A 21963-nucleotide genomic window follows, 5' to 3' on the forward strand; every position below is an offset into this window, starting at 1 on the left:
ACACACACATACACACACCCACCACACACATACACACACACACACACACACACATACACACACACACAGACACACACACACACACACACACACACAGACACACACACACACACACATGTGCGTCTGTGTGCACACAAAATCACACAAGCATATACACAAACAGGCGCAAAACCACAAGACCGTATTCACAAAATATAATATTTTACCTATATAGTTTAAGAGTGTGGCATTAAGGGGTTGGGGATTTAGCTCAGTGGTAGAGCGCTTGCCTAGGAAGCGCAAGGCCCTGGGTTCGATCCCCAGCTCCGAAAAAAAGAACCAAAAAAAAAAAAAAAGTGTGGCATTAATATATTTAACAAAGAGAACACTTTCAGGATTGTGACAGAGCCTGTTTCGGAGGGAGAAATTCAGCCCCCTCCCCCTCCCATGAGTGAGGGTGGGGGCTCTGTGTGAGAGAGCTAGAAAATGGATGGATGATAGCCAACAGGCTTTGGCCAGGTTCTGACTGCAGCTGGAAAATGTGCTGGAGTGGGACTGTGGCAGCCTAGGTTGTTACAAGGCTGAGATCCTCTGCCTTACACTGCCACCCCGTCCTACGATGCAGCTCCTTCTAGCTGCAACTCCGGCAAGGTTCTAGGATGGTTGGGCCCTGTCTCAGTTAGGGTTTTACTGCTGAGAACAGACACATGGCCAAGGCAACTCATAAAGGACAACATTTAATTGGGGTTGCCTTACGGGTTCAGAGATTCACTGCTTCATCTTCAAGGCAGGAATATGGCAGCATCCAGGCAGGCATGGTGCAGGAGGAGCTGAGGGTTCTACATCTTCAACTGAAAGCAGCTAGAATACTGACTTCCAGGAAGCTAGGATGAGGATCTTAAAGCCCATGCCCACATTGACACACGTACTCCAACAGGGCTACAACTACTCCAACAGGGCCACACCTAATGATGCCACTCCATAGGCAGAGCTTATACAAACTAACACAGACCCCTTATGTAAAACAGGGCAGTGTTTGCATGGAACCTGTGGTCACCTTCCCATGTCCCAGAAGTACAGCTGACTTTGTGTCCCCAGTTCCATAATCATATATGCAACCAACCCGAGATTAAATACTGCATCTGCACCAAGTATGTGTGGACTTTCTTGCTATCATTCTCTAAATAATACAGTGAAACAACTACCTCTGGAACATTTACATGGCATTAGGCACTGTTAAGTCGTGTAGAGTAAGTAAGTACATGGGAGCTTATACTCAACATACTAATGCCAAATAGATAGCCTAAATCAAACCCAGACTCAGTTGAGGCTATAACTCTACAGGAAAGAATATGGCCTGTTTAGATTCTGTCTGTCCCAAACCTACCCTTTTATACTCTGCTCTGTGATGTGACTGATGACTGGGAATTTGACAAAAACAGACCTACCCAGGACCCTACATAGGTCTCTCTGTCTCTGTCTCTCTGTCTGTCTCTCCCTCTCTTCCTCCTTCCTTCTCTCTTCCTCCGTCCCTCTTCCCCCTCCCTCTTCTTCTCTCCCTCCCTTCCCTCCTTCCTCTCCTCTAAATAAGCCTTTCTCTTTCCTTTTTGGAGTGGAACACTGGTAGCAGTTCCTATTCCGAGTACATTAAGATTAAGCGAGTAGAATGCAGAACATCTGTCTCTATGATGGGTCTCTAAAGAAACAGCCAGTGGAGTGAACAAATACCACAACGATTTACCAGACTGGCTTACACCGCAGGGACTGGGAAGTCCAATAACAGCTGTTTGTATGTTGAGGAGCCTTGGCCCATGAGGTTGGATACCTCAGAGCTCCCAATCTGGTGATGAAACATGGAGGATTCCTGAAGAGCTATGGATCCTGAATCTACACTGGAAAGCCAAGGGATCTGAGTCCCTGGGTCAGCAAAATAAATAAACAACAAACAAACAAACAATAAAAAATCTGCAGCAGCAGCAGCAACAGCAGTAGCAGCAGCAGCACCCACCTGCAAGGAGTATCAACCGAATACTAAAACAGGAATTTCTAAAATGGGCAGGCAAAAACTAGCACTGCTCCTCCTTAGACCTTTTTAGATCTGAGCTGCCCCTAAAAGGTGTGTGGCCCACTCAATCCTGTTAATCCTGGAAATGCCCCCCACAGACCCATACAGAGCCATGTCTGCTAGTTGTCTGCAGAACCAATCAGGTTGAAAATCAAAATGAAGCATCAAAAGCACAATACAATTTTGCAATAAATAATGAATGCATTTTACAGTGTCTTGTGCAAAAAGTCGAACCCTAAGAAGTTATTCAGCAGCTGGATGGTGGCAGTGGTTTAATCCCAGCACTTGGGAAGCAGAAGCAGGCAGCTCTCTGAGCTCAAGGCCAGCCTAGTTCTAGGACAGTCAGGGCTGCACAGAGAAACCATGTCTTGAAAAACAAACCAGCAGACAAAAATAATTAAGCAGATCATTTGTGTTTTATGTGGAAGACCGAATCCTGATGTGGCAGTACTTCTTCAGTTACCCCTCCCCCATTCTACCTCCCAGCTTGTGACAGCCATTGCTGAACCTTTGTAAGGTGCACGATCATGTATAACAAATGTTTGTGAAGGCATTTGCTACATAATGCAAGACAGCATAAGGTACACTTTTAAAAAAATGCCCTGGGGTTGAGGATTTAGCTCAGTGGTAGAGTGCTTGCCTAGCAAGCGCAAGGCCCTGGGTTCGGTCCCCAGCTCCAGGAAAAAAAAAAAAAAAAAGAAAAAAGAAAAAAGAAAAAATGCCCCTTCATTTGATACCTGGATTCAACATATGAGGTGAAGCTTTACAAGGTAAGATGGTAGGGACTTACCTATCTCCTTGTATGTCCTTTGGGGACTGTGCGGGCTAGTTTTATGTCAAATTAACACAAGAATTATCTGAAAGGAGAGAACTGCAATTGAGAAAATGCTTCTGTGTAAAATGAGGCTCTAGGGTATTTTTTAAATTACTGATTGAAGGATACGTGAGTAAGAAAGTTGAAAATAAAAATATATAAAGCAGACTGAATGTTCTCACATAGTCCTACTACCTCAGCTCACAAAGTCACTGTTATCAATGCAATGCGACTTCATTAACTGAGTATCTACTAGTTTGCAAAGACACTTGTACATTTTACATAAGCCATATTTGGTAACCTTGCCCTAGTAATCTAGTGTTTCCGTTCAGAGAGTACTAGGAAATGTTGAAATGTCACAATCCATTAAATAAACGAGCCCTGTATGGACAGGACATTTGGGTTAGTTTTCAGGATTAAAGAGTAAATATGCCGTGCACTGTGACTGTATGTGTCAGGTTACTCCCGGAAAGCTGTTTCCTAGAAATGTAGCAGGACAAAGGATTCAGAGCTTCCGTCAGCCATGGAAAACTGTCCTTGGAAAGGCTGAAGGGATTTCACCCCAACTGCAGCATGCGCCTGAGACTCTATCTCAGTGCAGATCAACTTGGGATCTTCTGATCAGTCATGAAGCTTGGAGCTGGGATCCAAAAGGAGTAAGATCTGAAACTCATCTACCAAGAGGCACAGCCATTAGAAACTTGAGCCCTTGTCTGGAAAATCCTCACAAGGCTGCAGACTTTGTGACAAGTTCCAACAGCACTAATCCTATCAGTTGTCGTCTCCGCTTCTTTACTAGTATCTAACTATTGCAGAACAAAACCCACACAACACTCAGCCTTCCCTGAAGACATATCAACATCTGCTGGAGATTCCTGGAAAACACATCAACCATGTTCCCACAGAGTCCAGTCCTCCAGTTTCTTATGTTAGAAAGCACCCTTGCTAGGGACTGGTGGAATACACTTGTAGCACAACATTTGCTCAGCTCTTGTGAGGCCCTGGTTTGATCTGCACTATGGCCAACAAACCAACCTAACCAAATAGGCCCACTTTAAGGTCAGTTCACATGCTTCTTGCTAGAAAATGTCCTCATGCCACCCAAGAATTATCAATAGCTGTGCCTCTGAGCTCCCCCAGAACCACTGACCTGGTTTCAGCATTTTCCCAGCAAGCTAAGGCTGCAAGCCTCAGAGAATGCATACTTCTATCTTTTCTGGACCAGAACACATTGAAAACGTGGTAGAACAGATAAACCTTTCGGAGTAAGTCAGACTAAAAGCTCAATCACCACCTCTACCACCACCATCCCAACCACCACTTGAGGTAGCTCAAGCTAACCTGGAACTCACTACACAGACTAGGCTATCTCGAACTAACAGAGAACCACCTGCTTCTGCTTCATTAGTGCTGGGATTAAAAGCACGTACCTATCACTACCATGCCCAGAAAGAACTTCAATCCTTTAATCCCAAATTATCAGCCATTGTCTTAAATCTTCAAAGAACTGCCTAAAAAATTTCCTCTCAAACATCCATTAGGATTTTTCTAACAGAATTATCAAAATAGGGGTTTCAGCAATGGTTAAGGACATTGGCTGCTCTTCTAGAGGACCCAGGTTCCATCCCCAGCACCTACATTGTGGCTCACAACTATCTGTAACTCTGTTTTCAGGGATCTGACACCTTCTTCTGGTTTTCATGGGCACCAGGCACACACATTGTATACAGACGTACATCTAGGTGAAACACACACACACACACACACACACACACACACACACACACACACCCATCCTTGCCAACATGGTGTTAGAATCAGCAAGGCTCAATAAGCCTGAGTTCTTTATATTTACATTTTACTACTAAAACTATAAACTGTTTATTTTAGAAATCAAACACAGGTGAGGGCCATGGGGAGCAGTTTATTGTAAAATACAAAGCAGCCATGTTTTCTGCAAGTGAGCATCCATGAATGACTGGACATCCTCAGCAACACCAAGCTATGAACAGGACAGCCATGAGGACACTAAAATCTCTTTCTCTTGATAATTTCTGGTTTCCAGCTGACTGGGTGAGTTTCTTCTGTCTGAAAACAGAACAGTAAACAAAGTGTTATTTTATTAGTTTGTTTCCTTTCAACAAAAAGGCCTGTCTCTGCTAAGTCACAGTACTCGTCGGCAGGATGTGTTTAGGAGATCTGGAAGAATTTTAGAAACAGCTGACAAACTCCTGGCACTATCCAAGGTTAACAAGGGATAAATGGTTTACCACATGCTGGGTTGGATTTTCACCTAACGTCAGATTTCCATTTAGATATTATAGCAATACCACCACTGTAATTCTACATTTTGTTTCCACAGCAGTCTACTGTTTACCATGATTCATGTATCATTTTCCTTTCCGGTAACTGTATTGAGGAAGAACTGGACTTAAAAAGTAATGCTTTTATACTGATGTTTCTGCATCAATGAAACCACACAGAAGTCCCAAGATCACTATCCAGGTGAGGAACCCCAAAGTACTTGAGTGAGTCCCTTTCTTTCTGTAATCGAATGAGCAGTCCTTGCCAATTGGCATGCAGTTGTTTTACTTTAAAATGCACGTCAAAGGTGGGTGTGGTGGCTCATGCCAATAACCTCAGCTTCTGGGAGGCAGAGGCAAGAAGACAGCTTCAAGTTTAAGGTAAACTTAAGCTACAAAGTGAATTCTAGGCTAGAAAGGGATACCATGTGATACCATGTCTCTAAATATAAAACATAAACTAAAAAGGAAGATAGGAAGATAGGTAGATAGGTGGATGGATGGATGGACGGACACATGGATAAATAGATATGGAAACTAAGAACTTACTGCAGTCTCATCCTCTCTGTAAACTTTAATGGTTTTATCAGCTTCAGCTGTTAGTAACCGACTTTCTGACCGATCAAAAGCACAAGCGAATATTCCTGATTCACTGTCCAAAGACCCAGGCTGTACAGCAGCATGAACGCGCTGAAAATTATAGCCAGTTCTCCAGTCCCAAAGGTGCATAGTGCCATTGTCAGCTGTAAAGGAACACGTAGTTATATTTCTATCCCTTCCACAGCTCATGGCCCATGAGTTAAACATCACATCGGCAACACAAAGATGTGGAACACACACACACTCAAATTCCCTAATATGGTTTTGTCTACTTTCATTTGTGTTTAATTCAGAATTATAGACCTGGAAAGGAACCATAACATTTAAAATCCAACTACACTTCGGGCAGTTACTAGCATAAGTCCCTACCTTTACCACATAGGAATGCAGAGATGTCTAAACAATGCAACAGGCTGCGTGGATCAGGAGAGTCCACTACAACATAGTGTGATGCTGTAGAGACTACCCTAACTCACTCACGACAACAGAAGGGCAAACGAAACACCATGAAAACCTTGTGTTACCTCCAGATACAAGTACTCCGTCCGTATTGACTGCCAGCGTGTTAATAATTGCATTGTGCCCAGAGAGATTCTGAATGAAGCCTCCATCAGGGAATTTCCACTGCTTTATGTTATCTGGAGAACCAGATGCAAATGTGTAACTGGAACAAAGATTGACAAGACTTAATGGGGAGTACAGTGCATCAAAGAAACTCGCAGCTTTAAAAATCCCTGTGTGCTCACTGGTCCCGACAGCCTCAGTAAAATGTTCCTGTTCATCACAGTACAAAATCATCACTGTATTCATTCCAAGTTCCACCAGCCTTGTCCGACTGCTGAAATACACGGAAATCCCAGAGCGAAGTTTTGGTTTCTTCAGTGTGCTACACTAAACAACCAATGCACACACACACTGGGCACACTGCTACACTAACAACCAATGCACACACACACTGGGCACACTGCTACACTAAACAACCAATGCACACACACACTGGGCACACTGCTACACTAACAACCAATGCACACACACACTGGGCACACTGCTACACTAACAACCAATGCACACACACACTGGGCACACTGCTACACTAACAACCAATGCACACACACACTGGGCACACTGCTACACTAAACAACCAATGCACACACACATTGGGCACACTGCTACACTAACAACCAATGCACACACACACTGGGCACACTGCTACACTAACAACCAATGCACACACACACTGGGCAAAAAAAAATCTTGAAGAAAGGTAAAGAAGGAACGAGAGGGATGGCAAGAGAAAGAGGAAGGAAAGGGGACAAGAAGGGGAAGGAGAGGGGAGCGGCAGAGGGAGGAGCTGAGCATCAGGAGTGATGTACTGACGTCAGTGTGACCCGCCTTCTCTGCTAACTATGACCGCTGGGCTGATGGCTCTTCCTCCATTTCCTCCCGCACATATTTCTCCCTTAGGAATCTAACTCTTCTGTCTGTCTGCCAGGACACCATATGTGAGACAATCTAAGACAGGTAAAGGAGGTTCAGTGCCCTGTATGTCCTGAACGCACCCAGACACTACACCGCCTACTCTGACATGCAGCTTTAACTGTGACTTGGCCTTATTTGTCACAGGTAGAGGGGCCATGCCCTTCATTCCAGATAGAACGTGAGGCAAGAGAGCAACAGATGGGATGAAAGTCTGTCCGCAAGGAGCACTGGCTGAAGGTGTGAAAGCAGCCCCTCCTGGTGCTAGAGTTTCACTAAGACACAGACAAAGAAAAGCTAATCAGCACAACACACTTACTGTAGCGGATGTAAGACCACAGCCCTGACTGACTTCTTATGATTCGTCAATGTGACTCGTGTCTTTCCAGCCACCAGATCCCATAATCGTATTGTGGTATCGTGACTTCCTGTAATAAAGGCACCCAGACAGAATCCCCAAGTTAAAACACAACAAAACACAAAGAATTCGTCTGTATATATGTATACACTAAGTGAAAGTCCTACCACTGTAAATAATTTCCTCAAAGTCCTAAAACTACAGTTACTTTATATTTAGTTCTTTGCAACTTTTTGCCTGAGGCTCTAAAGAGTGGCTAAGAGCCCTGCCTTCTCTTCCTGCAGGCCTAGGTTAGATTCCAGCACCATACAGTGAGGAGAACCATCTGTAACTGCAGCTCCAGCGACTCCAACCCTTCCTTCTGACCTCTGTGGGCACCACATATATGCACCACATATATGCAGGCAAAGCATACAAGTCTAAAACCCTATAAATAGCAAATAAAAACCAACATGCAATTTTAAACTCCAGTGGCAGGGAAGGAAACAAAATGAGTCTTTCTGTCTTAATATTTCTAGTTAACAAAACAAACCAACTGAAGAATTAACTTCCAGTCGAAGTAAAGATCCACTGTCATTCAAGTAAGATTCAAACTAAAACGATGGTCATGGGGTTCTAGAATGACACTTGACTGTATTTTATAGCAGTTTTCTAAACAGCATTAACAATGCCTAACATATCCTATAATACATAAATAGCACAAGATAAAAAATATAAAAAAGCAAATAAAAAGAATCCTAGAAAACATCATGCAAGCCTGAATTTCAAATGCCCATGATTAAGATACAAAGAGAAACTAGAGCATAAGTTGGAGGTGGGGGAGCTCACGGCGGCTGCAGAATGGCGCGCGATGCTTCTGGTATGGCAGTAGGTGGAGAAGCAGATCGTACCAGTAATAATTTGTGGCTCTGCAGCTTGGCATCTCACGGTAGCAACTGCATTTGTGTGTCCAGACAAAGTGTGCACACTGGCTTTAGTTCTCACATCCCAGATCTGTAAAAGTAAAATCAACATGATATGAAAAAGGACAGGCATTCGTATCTCAAAGCTCTAAGTCTGCCAAACCAGTGTGTCTGAACATCGTGAAGGAAATGCGCAAATGGAGGACAATGACCCAAGTGCTATGGGGATACAGTGGCCAAGGCAGAAATATCAGGACATTCATCTATCAGCTTGGTCCCAGATGGGACTAGAGAATTAAACAGCTAACAGGCAACCACCGTGAGAGTCTAGACCAGTGGTTCTCAAGCTTTCTAGTGCTGCAAACCTTTAACACAGTTTCTCACATTGCAGAGACTCCAACCATAAAGTTATTTTCATTGTTACTTCATAACTGCAATTCTGCTGCTGTTAGGAAGCAAAGCATAAATATCTGTGTTTTCTCATGGTCTTAGGTGACCCCTGTAAAAGGGTTATTCTAACCCTAAAGGGATCACACCCCAGGTTGAGAACCACCAGCTGAGACTATGAGGCTGTCATTATGTCAACATGATTCAGGACATTAACAACAGTAAACACCAAACTGAAGAGCGATAGCAAACGAAGAAGTCACGAATCCCAAGGGACCAGGTGAGTGATAAGTCAAGAACCTGTTCTCCTAAAAACATAAAACAAAACAAAAACCCACTAATACCAAGTTTGCATATGAGAAGATACAGGACACCTAAAAAAACCACACAACCACATTTCATTTACCCGAGCAGTAGAATCTCGACTACAAGTGACCAGGACATCGATTGTTGGATGCAAATCCAGACCATACACTGCACTTAGATGGCCATGATAGTGCCGTATAACCTAAAAATAAAAGTGGAAAAGTTACAATTTCTAACATCAGAAACATCGACAGTGGGGCCCGGAGATGCAGTGCCAAGGCAAAGAGCTAACATAGCCCTCAAAGGGCCGGCAGTGAATAAAAACAAGCTCGATGGCTCCAGGCTTACCTTGTTATATTCAAGATCCCAGCACTTCACTTGTTTGTCTTCTCCACAAGAGAACAAGTAAGGGCTCCTCGTGCTCACAATCACACCGCGCACTGTGCTGATGTGGCCAGTCAATGACAGCTTTAATTTGCCACTGGCCAAGTCCCAAATCTGAAATCAAGTAATTGTTTTGCTTTATCCTGGTTACTTCCCCCACTAACATAAATGTATACAGGGGAAATCAAGTCTCTTTAAAATGAGCCCTCTCCAAATAAAAGCAGGGGAAAAGGCATATTGAAGCTGGGTAAATATTTGCAGAATATGGCAAGGTTACTGTTCCCAATTCATAAAAGAACAAAAAAATACCAACAAAGCATCATTAACTGTACCAGAGAGAATGGCAACTTAATCCAGAAAATACCAGGGACAAAAATGTTAACCTCACTACATGTCTGCATGTCTGCTTAAAATCAGACCTCTGTCTGTTTCCAGTGGTCACATCCCTGCACTTGTCTGAAGTGCTACACGACAACAGACCAAGCATCAGCTCACCTACTTTGGAGATAAAGCTGCACTCCCTGTACCAGCTCAGACTTTTGTCCTAACCTTGTAGTTATGAGGGTCTATCAAACTACAACACACAATACACAAAGAGCAGTCTAAACAAATGCGGGCTATCACAAGGAAAAACCATCAAACTAAAAACTTTAACGTTGAACAATAGGGAACAAGTTACAGAATTATCTGCACATTCTACTCATGTAAAATACTGAACTTTTCATAATAGGTCTTCAAGATGATGCTATGTGAGAAAAACAAGATTCAAAATAAACTAGGGATTTCTCCCAGGCATGGTGGTGCATACTGCCTTTAACCCCAGCACTCCAGAGCCAGGTGGGTCTCTGTGAACTTAACACTAGCCTGGTCTATTCGGCAAGGTCAGTCCGGCTACAGCCACAGTGAGACCTAAAGCAATTTAAAAGCTGATTCGTAAGCAGTACATCCATGTAAAGGGTTAACAGTAGATACACTGGCACATCAACACCGACTTTCTAAACCCAGTCCACCTGACGCTCTAACTGCGGTAGGACTGTGTACAGCGTACCAGCCTGGCTCTCAGAGAACTTTCCACCACACTTCTACAGAGAACTATGCTTTCATCCTGTCATCACAGAAAACATACTTCTGTAAGTTACACAGAACCAACAGTAGGCAGTTAACATGCTTACAAAACAAGTTTGAATGCCACTATGCAAACACGTATCGTTACTAGTACTGATGGTAAATTTTCCTGCATCAACAATACTGCTCTAGGGAGTAACTTATGAAAGACACCCAACATTCTCTTTATTACCTTTATAGTTCTGTCAGCAGATCCAGTAACGAACCACTGATTTCCAGGTTCCACAGCAATACACCGAACCCAGCCAAGATGCCCACTGATAACCTGTGTAACGAAAAGTGAGGTGGTTAGATTGATCCATACATTATCTAAAATGCACTCAATTTTAACCACAACCTGGACTTGAACCATCATCTTCAAAAACAGTTGTAGTTTGACAATTATATTTTAGAGTAAGAAACATCATCTTCAATGAGTGAATGAATACTGAAAGTGTGGTACAGCTATACGATGGAATACTACTAACCAGGAAAAAGGGATGCACTTTATCTCAAAATCAGAAAGGGAAGGACACCACTCTCCAGAAACATCTACTATCCACTTTGCATGTCATGGCAAAGTTAAGACAAAAGAGATGCAGGTGTAGTAACAGAATACAGATGAGCGGTTGCCAGGAGGGGAAGCGTGTATGACTAAAGTAGGACAGGGATAAGGTGACATCATGATCACGCAGTGAGTACTCAGATCTCTATCTACTAAAATCCATCAGCCCCACACAGCAGGATGGATGGTACATGGGAAACAACCATGCAGGCCGTCCATTTCCTGTCTATTTTGATCTGATGTATCTTGAGTCATTGTATAATTTATTACTGCTGAAGGACCACTGACCAAGGAAGCATCTTTCTAAGAAATGTCTCCTTCACGGCCACAGCAGGAACTTAGTTACCTGCTCTCCGCATGTGTGCTGCCTTCCACCGTATCCTGACACCCCAGCACAGTGCTAGCCCGCACCCGGGTCACACTGAAGCTCTCACCCCCACTCCTGGCTGATGGAAACACAGACCCACTTACCCTGTAGAGTTTCCACGGTGGGTGCCACTGGGGTTTGGGCATTGTAGGGGCTTTTTTAGCCATTAATGCAGAGTTCTTGGTATTGCCGGTCTCCATAATCATCTAGAGATACGGGGCAGATGACACAACTATTACAGCTATCACACTGAAGGATTCAACCCACTAATTCAAAGATACAAATTGAAGGAGGATTTATGAATGGCTTTTTTTTTTTTTTTATTAACTGGAGAGGAAGACAGCTAAAATACCTTTTAACTTAAAAAAAAATGTAATGCTTCATCAGAACTCTTTATGTTCGGAGAGAATTCTCAACTGAAGAATCTCAAATGGCTAAGAAGTACCTAAAGAAATGTTTAACATCCTTAGTCAACAGGGAAATGAAAATCAAAACAACCCTGAGATTCCACCTCACACCAGTCAGAATGGCTTAGATCAAAATCTCAGGTGACAGAACATGTTGGCAAGGATGTGGAGAAAGAGAGCACTCCTTCAGAGCTGGTGGGATTGCAGACTGGTACAACCACTCTGGAAATCAGTCTGGAGGTTCCTCAGAAAATTGGACATTGCACTGCCTGAGGATCCAGCTATACCTCTCTTAGGTATATAACCAAAAGATGCCCCAACATATAACAAAGACACGTGCTCCACTATGTTCATAGCAGCCTTATTTACAATAGCCAGAAGCTGGAAAGAACCCAGATGTCCTTCAACAGAGGAATGGATACAGAAAATGTGGTTCATTACACAATGGAATATTATTCAGCTACTAAAAATGAGAACATCATGAATTTTTGCAGGCAAATGGAGGGAACTACAAAATATCATCCTGAGTGAGGTAACCCAGACCCAAATGGACATGCATGATATATTCACTGATAAGTGGATATTTACAAAAAAGTTCAGAGTACTCATGAAATAACTCACAGAAGCTTAAGGAGAAGGAAGGTCCACGTGTGGATACCTGAAACCCACTTAGAAGGGGAACAAAATAATCATGAGAGACAGAGGAAGGGAGAGGGACCTGGGTGGGAAAGGGACGGGAGGAGAAAAGGGGGTGGGGCAAAATCAGGTGTGGGGGAAACAGGAGAGAAGCCCAGAGGGCCAGAAGAATGAACTGAAATACGCAGCAGTGGGGGTGGAGGGTGGGAAGAACCTCTAAAAAGCCCAGGAGACCTGGGATGTAAGGGGCTACTAGAACTCAATGGGGATGACACCGGCCGAAATGCCCAAGAGGGGGAGATGGAACCTAATGAGACCACCTTCTGTAGATAGACATGACCCCCAGTTAAGACAGTGGGCCACCCACCCATCTTCATAGTTTTTTTTTAACACAGAATTGTTCCTGTCTAAAAAATATGAAGGGACACAAATGGAGCAGACTGAAGGAAAGGCCACCCAGTGACTGGCGCAACTTGGGATCCATCCCATGCCCAGGCACCAAACCCTACACTATTGCTAAAGCCATGTTTTACTTGCAGATGGGAGCCTGGCATGGCTGTCCTCCGAGAGGATCTACCAGCGATTGACTGAGACAAATGTAGACACTAGAGCCAACCATTGGACTGAAGGCGGGGATCAATATGGAAGAGTTAGAGGAAGGACTAAGGAGCTGCAGGGGATGGCAACCCCATAGGAAGAACAACAGTGTCCTCTAACCCGGACCCCTCAGAGCTCCCAGAGACTAGGCCCAAAGGCAAGGAGCATACATGGGTGGCGAGGTGGCTCCAGGCACATGTGAAACAGAGTACTGCCTTGTCTGGCCTCAGTGGGAGAGGATGTCCTTATTCCTGTGGAAGCTAGATGCCCCAGGAGGAGGGGTGCTGCTGGAGGGGAGCACCCTCTCAGAAGTGGGAGAGGGGGGTAAAAACTCGGGAAGGGGTACTGGGAAAGGGGGAAACTTTTGAAATGTAAATAAATGTTAATAAAAATTAAAAAGAAAAAGAAATTAAAAAAATACCCAAGTAGACGGGTACTGCACTCTGAGTTCTGGAGTTCAAAACCCAACTAGCTGGCCAACTTTAGGCAAAAACTTGATAACCTCCCTTTATCTCTCATCCTTCTAACCTCTCTCATCCTTCTAACAGAATAATTAAACACTATTTTAAAATATCTAGTAGCTGATACAAGCTGAGCATCCTTAACCCAAAAATTTAAACTTCCAAATGCTTCAAAAGCCACGCCTAATCTAGATTTCAGACCGATAGAGCACAAGAGTGAATATGACCAGAACTCGATGTTAAGACCCTAGTGCTGAGGACGCCACACACCTGGGTTGCAAGACAGAGAAAGAGCTGGAACAGAAATGGAAACTCCCTGTACTAGCCAGCTTTCACAGCTGGAAGATGAGACAGGAGCTCTCAGTGGAGAAAAGACATCAGTGGGCCTACCCAGCTTCAACCTCTGTGAACTTCAATACCAACCAGTCAGGCGGGATGTACCCATTATACAATAGTGGTACTACTGTCATAGGAGTATTTAACTGCTCTGTGCTTGGACTTTAGGCCTGCTCCACAGGAGGGAAGCCATACATGGTACTATAAGCGTGGGTGAAAACATATGGCTAGAAGTCTTCTAACTATCTATCTCTATACCCATAGACCAATGCTAGTCCTGGACGTAATGAGTGGGATGTCTTTGGAGGTCACAGTCACAAACGCAGAGACCCATGGCTGTCTAAGTGCAGAACACAGGCAACAGTTGGGTGCTCAGCACTGACCAGACGTCCACAGCAGCTCCTCTAAGGCTCAGCAAGCACTGCGGAAGACAAAGTGGAAGGACAGACAGATGCCGTTTTTGAGCCTAACACAAGTGAAATCTTAAACTCACAGGTGCTGCAGGAACCTGCACTAGGCCTACACAAGACTAACCCCATCAACTAGGGTCTGGATGGGGAGGGGAACATGGGGCTGACCGTCAAATGGCTAGTCCTAAGCCCATAGTCTATTCACAAGCCTGGTTAGACCAAATGGGCCACTAAACAAAACAAAACAAACCTAGAAATGGAAAAGGGATTTGTAGAAGGGAGGGAGGACTAAGGGTGGGAGGTAAGAGCAACCAGAACACACTTTTACATGTATGAAATGTCAAAGAAGACATGCAATTAATTTAAAAATGTGTATATCAATATTCCGTGCAAAAAAACCTAAAATCTAATCTAAAACACTGTAGTCCTAAGCACTTTAAATAAAGAATGCTCAACTAAAGAATCTACCATTAACATCACTTCATTAATTCAAAACTACACTGAAACCTATGAAATTCTACCCTTAGCAGGTGTTAACTGGGCCAGCGCATGTGGCTTAGTTGGTAGACTGCTTGCCTAGCATCCATGAAGATCTGGGTTTATCTCCAGCCTGCAATTTGAGCAATCAGGAGGTGGAGATCAGTTCAAGGTTAGCTCAGATACAAGAGTTAAGGCTACATGAGACCCTAATCCTCAAGAAACTTAAATTCTATCCTAAGGGAGCAGAAAGCCTAAACAGAGATCTGCTCTGAAATGTAGTGTGGGGTCTGACGGCCAAATGAGCTCCATCCCTACGCAAGTAAAGCCAGGGCTCATTCAAGGGGCTGCACAGAGGTAGCGCTCAACTGCAACCATACACCAACCCACACCAGACATCAGTGCACGCCCAAAGCAACATGAACCCACCCCACACAAGGTTCAGATAACACTCCCTGCAGTGTGTGTGTCCGTCTCTGTGTGTGCTGGATGCTATTACTAGTGTGGCATTTTCCTCTTAACTGTAGTAAGGAAAAGTAGCTTAAAGAAATAAACCGATTCACTGGCAGCAGTAAAAGCAACATAAGAACCTAGAGACAGGCCCTGCTCAAGATGAAAAATACCCCAGTAATAAAGATGATTTCCTTAAAACTATTTTGTGTGTGCATGTGCAGGTCAGAAAATGTCAGGTGTTCTGTTCTATCACCACTCTTGACTCTTTAACAAAGGGATTCAGTGAGCCTGAGGCTAAGGATTTCCCTTTCCAGCTGAGCTGGCTGGCCACGGAGATCCAGAGAACCTTGCCACACCTACTTTGACTGCCCCGCGCCATCACTGCGTGGTGTTACACACAGCCACACACAGCTTCTCTGTGGTGCTGGGGATTGACCTCTGGTCCTTGTGCTTGCACAGTGTGTGCTCTTAACTGACTGAACTGCTTCCCAGCCCCATCCCTTGTTCTTCTGAGAGTGAATAGCAACTACCATGATCACAGTATCGTCATTTACAAACCCACTATTTATATTGTGGGAATCTTAAAAAAAATAGCAACTTACCAAAACCATGTGTTTAGGGCTATGAAATGCTAAGGACTAACCCAGGCTGCTATTTTTATTAACAGATCCCAGGACAGTACTGATTTCAGTATCCATGTAAGACTTTTAAGATAAAAGAGGAATCATGTTCCTAGAGCTAGAAATCTGCTGCTTTTTGACCCAGGAGACTTACAGAATTCATTGCTGGGGGCTGGGAACGGTCAGAAGCCCCTGGGTGTCGGTACTCACTTCCAGCAGGCACAGTCCGATTTGCATCAACTCTGCAGAACAGAGATCAAGAATAACCACTCAGCACATCCCTAGTTATGGAATCTGCACAAACTCTCTTTTAAGAATTCTGTGAGCCACCTCAGTCAGTTAAGTGCTTGCTGTTCTAAGCAGGAGGAGTTCAATTCCCAGAACCTTTGTTTTAAAAAAAAAAAAAAAAAAAGAAAAAGCATGGTGACACATGCTGATAACCCTAGCATTGGAGACAAAACAGGCACATGGCCAGGGTCAGCTAGCCAAGCCTACTTGCTGAGTTCCAGGTCAGTAAAAGACCCTAAATAAAAAAAGGTGGGAGTGTTAAAATGGCATTGTGGGTAAAGGCATGCTATATATGCCTGAGTTCAATCCCTGAACTTACAGTAGAAGGAGAACCAATTCCCAGAAGCTGTCTTTTTATTTACACATGAGCACTGAGGTTCACACCCACCCCCACCCACTGTAACCACCCCCACACACAGGTTTTCTTTTTAAAGGTGGACAGGTAGCATCTGGATTCCACATTTTACATGTTAACCAGAAAACAAAGCAAACCAAAACAAAAACCTGCAAATGCTGAAAATCTATGTAATCTTCCCAGGCATACCTGGTCTGAGACGGTAACGCCACAGCTAAGGACTGTGCGGCTGACTCGCTTGGCATTCTTTGGATCTTAGTATCAGCAGTCAAGGCAACACCTGTATAGAACAACCTTCATTACATTCGGCTTGACGTTGCTCTTAATTTCTTATAATAATTTCAGGTTAATACACAGATCAAATTTGACGGAACACACATAGCTTGGTATCAAAAGCAACCCAAGACAATGAAGATATTTTCCTGTTGATTCAGACAGTACGTTCATAGCAAACAGTAGTCACTCAAACATTAACAGAATACTTCCAAGAGTAAATTAAGTTACTATAAGAAGTACTCAATGCCTGTGTGTTCTACAAATAAAAGGCTTTTTGCCCTCTATCTAATTATACTTGCTTCCTTCGTGCTAACCTGTCTACGCATGCACACACACATACATCCTCATCCATTTAGGTACCTGCACAACTGTCTAAGGCACACTGTCTACACATCTGTGCAACCTTACTGTCACCTACCAGGTCCTGGTGGATATGGATGTGTACCTGTCACCAAATATTCAACATCTTGTCCTAAAAATAAATAAATAAATAAAATCATTGCCAATGAATTTACCTTTATTAACGTACTGCCTTTTAAAAGGTATTATAAATATTAACTCAAGTTTTCCGTTCCACCTCTACAGAAGCCTCAGAAAGGCAGGGGTTGATGGTTCTGCCTGTAAGCTGTTAACAGGCAGATCATGTGCTTCCACCGAGCCATGCTGGAACAGACTCCCGTCAACTGACAACCTACTCTAGCTTTCTTCACAGTAAATAGTTGCACATGGAATATTAGATTCTCTTTGTTCATTATAATTTCATCTTTCCAAAATAAAGACCTCACAGATGGTCTCCCCACAGGTTAGGAATCAACTTCAGTTTCTCCCTGTAGACCCCACTGTAATCTTGTCTACCTCCTAAGAACCATAATCATACATTCTGCTTTCTAGTAAAAGTCATCACCTAAGCATCTTAATTACTACTCTGATGAGCTCATCAAAACTTCCACCATAGCAACAACAAATAATCAGTCCCCCCACAGTGAGGCACTAAGGAAACCTTTTCTATTTTAAAACTCCACTTGTAAACCTCATGGTTTTCACCTTGATTGGCAGGATACTGCTTATGAGGATATGAATCTGGTGCGTTCTGAGGTCCCTTCTCCTTAAGATTCTCTTTTGAAGTAGGCATATGCAGCACAGGGCCATACTCATTACGAAGCTTGATTGCCATTTTCCGCTTGTGACTATTTAAACAATCATAAACATGAAATGCATCCTTAAATACTAGAAACACATCACCAATGAAAATATTCAGTTAGCCAGAACACAAGTACAGAAAGAGATACTGTATTCCAACTCACAGTTCCAGGATGTTTTTCAAGTTAACTAGTATTTTAACAAATATGAAATTTCAAAATGTATTTCTATACCATATACATTTACTTCACCTCACAATCTACCATACAGTATTCATTTAAACCAAAGCAGGACCATAGTTTGCAGCTCAATAAACACAAAACCTTTTTTGATGAGGTCTCAAGGGTCCAAGTAAATTAAAGACATACATAAAATAATATATCTTTTAAAAAAACCTTTAAATGTCTGAATATAGTAAAATTTGTATAGACACCTTTATTAGTAATCTAAAAAGTCAGACCCAATGAAAGCACTAAATTAGCTCTGCATTTTAAAGAGAAATGTACTTATATTACTTAAAAAGATAATCCACCTTAAAAATTAAATATAAATGTAAATGAGGGGAATTAAATAGATTGTAAAGAAAAAGCAAAGGACAGAGAAAGGCACTGCACACAACACAATCCCAGACTAGGATTGGTGAGAACCAAGAATATGCCACTTCGAAGTCTTCACTGTACCAAGGAGCAAAGATGGGAGAAGAGATACTGGCCAAGAACAGTTTCAGCACAACGAGAGTCTGAGAGCAGGAAGCTAAAAGCATGCACAAAGTGATTCCCTAGAAATACGATAACGTGACAGGAATGCCCATAATTGAGGTAATTTAGAGAAGAAAGTATTAATTTGGGGGTCATGGTTTAAGAGGCTAGAGTCCTTGACCATCAGAGAAGGGAGCATGAGAGCGGACAGGCAAGCATGGTATTGGAGCAGCAGCTGGGAGCTTACGTCTGATTCACAAGCATGATGTGGGGGTTGTTGGCAGAGGGAGGGAGGGAGGGAGGGGAGGAAAGAGGGAGGGAGAAAAGGAGCAATAGATAGGGGAGCTAACTGGGAATGGTGTAGGTTTCTGAAATCTTACAGCTTATCCCCAATGACACACCTCCTCTAACCCTTCCAAAACAGTTCCACCAACAGAGACCAAGCATTTAAATACATGAAACTATGGAGGCCATTCTCTTTCAAATCATCACACTGGGTATCTGTAAACTATAATTAGATTTTTAAGATAGACAAGAGTTATTGTCTGTCTGGCCAGAGCTAAAGAGACAACACACAAAAATAAGCAAAATGAGTTAATGCTATTTATATTATGATGAAAAGACACTTGCTACTGCCCAAGTATCCTGTGTCTGCATTTTTAAGACCTTTCAAAGTCACCTTCTCTCTGTCACTTTGTGCTCTTCTATCAATATAAAATACTTTAGCAACTGAAAAGGAATAGAACTTACCTCTCTTCATCCAAAGGCACAGGTTTTCCATTATCAGCCACAAACATGTCATGGGTCCTCTTCAATGACCTGAACACTAGTGTGTGCACAGAATGCTTCTGTACCTCCTGTAAAGAAACAATCAGGATCACACATCTAGCTAGAAGAGACCCATACACTCTAATCAACATTAGATTCATTACGCACTTTACAGGCTAAATACATAAAGGCTAACACTCCTCAGTAACTGTGACAAACTACTGCAGCCAACAACAAAGATGAGAAAGCTCCTGTCTGGTCAGAGCTCAAGAGACAACACACAAAAATAAGCAAAATAATTCCACATTTTGGAGGGTTCGATGGGGTGACTCAGAGGGGAAAAAAGAATTGCTAGATATAATCAAGAAAGGTTCTCTCAGGTGACAGGTAAGCAGAGAGGGAGACAGCCTTACAAAGAATAGAGGTTCAAACAGTGCAAGCTCTGGGAGATGCCACTGCGAAGACGTTCATATAATTCAGAACTGCAGCAGTTGTGAATGCTGCGGGAGTGTGGATTCCTAGGGTCGGTGGGGTTTAGGCCTCTGCCATCACCAACATTTAACACTGGGACAGAAAGCAGCACTGAACTACATTCCTTCAATGTGTTCGTTAATCGTAAGCACTTGGAAGCTATAGAATTCGTCCAGGCAAAAGATGTTGGGCTAGATTAGGACTGCAGTGGATCTGGAACGCAGTGGGTGGGAATAAGAAACGTTTGGGATACGCAGGAACAAACAAATAAAATCAAGAACGGCAAGCTTTAATGGGGTAGAGATGAAATAACTGTGAAACTGACAAGACAGCACGGATTAGCATCCCAGCCAAGGTGGGAGCATCAGAAGCCCCGCCTCCCAGGAAAGGGCCAGATGCCAACAACACACGGACTGCAAGATTCCTTCAGGCTTCCCGCCGACTGAACCTCGGATTCGGGATGTCATCGGCCTTCCTCCCACCCCGACATCCCAAGACCACCAGCTTTGGCTACAGTTCGCTTCCCCAGATTCCCAGTACTTTCATCCTACTTCCGTGGGCAAAGCTCCAGAGACAAACGACTCCCGAGTGCCCGAGCGTTACTTTACCTCCACCATGTCGCCGCCGTTTAGTCTACCCGTTCAGCAGCGAAGAAACTCCAAATGCTCGACGCAGAAATCGCCGCCACTATTCTGCAGCTCCTTCCGGAGATTGGGGCCTGTCGCCGGACGTGACGCCAACCGCGCATGCGTATTGGCAACCCGCCGCGCAGGGGTCGAGGGGCGGAGTCTAGCGGTGGAGGGCGGAAGCTAGGCGGAGTTGCGCGGAGACTCGTGGCGAAGAGTAGGATCTAGGCAGATGCTGGGCGGGACTGGGCGGGGTTTGGGGCGGGGAGGGGCGGGTCTCGGCGGAACTGGGCGGGGTCCCCTGGCTGAGGGCGGAGCTTCCAGCCGGAGCGAAGGGAGCGCGGGCCTTAAAGCCCTGTTTAGGGGAGGTACTTGTTTCCGGAAGCTAAGTGCTGCTTAGAGATTCTGAGCAAGCCGTTTTTCAGAAACCATTGGGAACTTAAGTTGTTTTTACTTTATTTGACCTGATGCTAAAGTGTTGACGTTTTGTGTTTTACCCAGATAAAATCTGTGGCTTACGTTCGATCGTTTCCAAGTGTTTTCTATATTGATGTAGTTGCTATTTGTGATCTTAAATAAGGCATTTTCACTGATTGTGCATCTTCCTGAACTGTGATTAAGTTCAATGATCCCGTCCTCAGAGAGTACTGCGAATACTTTGAGAAGGGTGAAAATGTAGCGCAGGTATAGCAATGTGAGCCAGTGCTCTCACTCAAATTCAAATATTTTAATTCTTAATTATTCACTCAAATTCAAATATTTTAATTCATGAAAACATGAAAGTCGCGTTTTTAGCCTGAAAACAGTCATTTCCGTCTTTTTAGTTTGAGCCTTAACTCCTGAGCCGTCTTTGTAGCTAGCCCACAAGTGGGCATTTCTAAATTTAAATGTGAGTTTAGTCAAAGGATCTTATTTTCTGTAAAAGTGGTCAACGTTTGTATACTTTGCAAGAAAATACTAATAACCTAGAAAAGAACATTTTAAATCACAAAACACTAAGGAAATGTTAGAAAGACCTTAATATATCTATGTTAATATGACTACTAGACAGTTCTCATTAAACTTGTTAGTCATCCTGAACACAACTTATGGACAAGGCTCATAACAGCAATCTTAGAGGTAACCACACTAGGTTTTGCTTTTCTTATAACTCTCGAATTATGTCACCCATGTGAAAATTACCTTCTTGGCTTAATAAGGACCTTAAGTGACCCTATTATCTAGTTATGAGATCCATAAATCACATATATCGTAGGCAGATTTCTTGTTCACATAGGAACCTGTGTTCTTCTTGTTTGCTATGGCCTCCCTCCTCCTATTTCCTTGTTTTTGAA

At 43.4% G+C, this 21963-nt stretch overlaps 1 protein-coding gene across 1 annotated transcript; it reads right to left on the reverse strand.

Annotated features, from left to right (window-relative positions):
- Positions 1-4762: 4762 nt before the first annotated feature.
- Plrg1 (pleiotropic regulator 1) lies at positions 4763-20737 on the reverse strand. The gene is made up of 15 exons (XM_032898183.1): positions 20612-20737; positions 19515-19621; positions 17971-18113; positions 17345-17398; positions 16840-16930; positions 16162-16249; positions 11715-11816; positions 10872-10964; positions 9539-9688; positions 9291-9392; positions 8486-8588; positions 7557-7665; positions 6286-6425; positions 5711-5904; positions 4763-4946 (listed from the first exon to the last, which is right to left on the reverse strand). The coding sequence occupies exons 1-15, from the start codon at positions 20618-20620 to the stop codon at positions 4887-4889; spliced, it is 1545 nt and encodes a 514-aa protein (XP_032754074.1). The 5' UTR covers positions 20621-20737; the 3' UTR covers positions 4763-4886.
- Between the last annotated feature and the right edge of the window lie 1226 nt (positions 20738-21963).

Source organism: Rattus rattus, chromosome 3 (assembly GCF_011064425.1).
Source record: "Rattus rattus isolate New Zealand chromosome 3, Rrattus_CSIRO_v1, whole genome shotgun sequence".
Taxonomy (NCBI): Eukaryota; Metazoa; Chordata; class Mammalia; order Rodentia; family Muridae; genus Rattus; species Rattus rattus.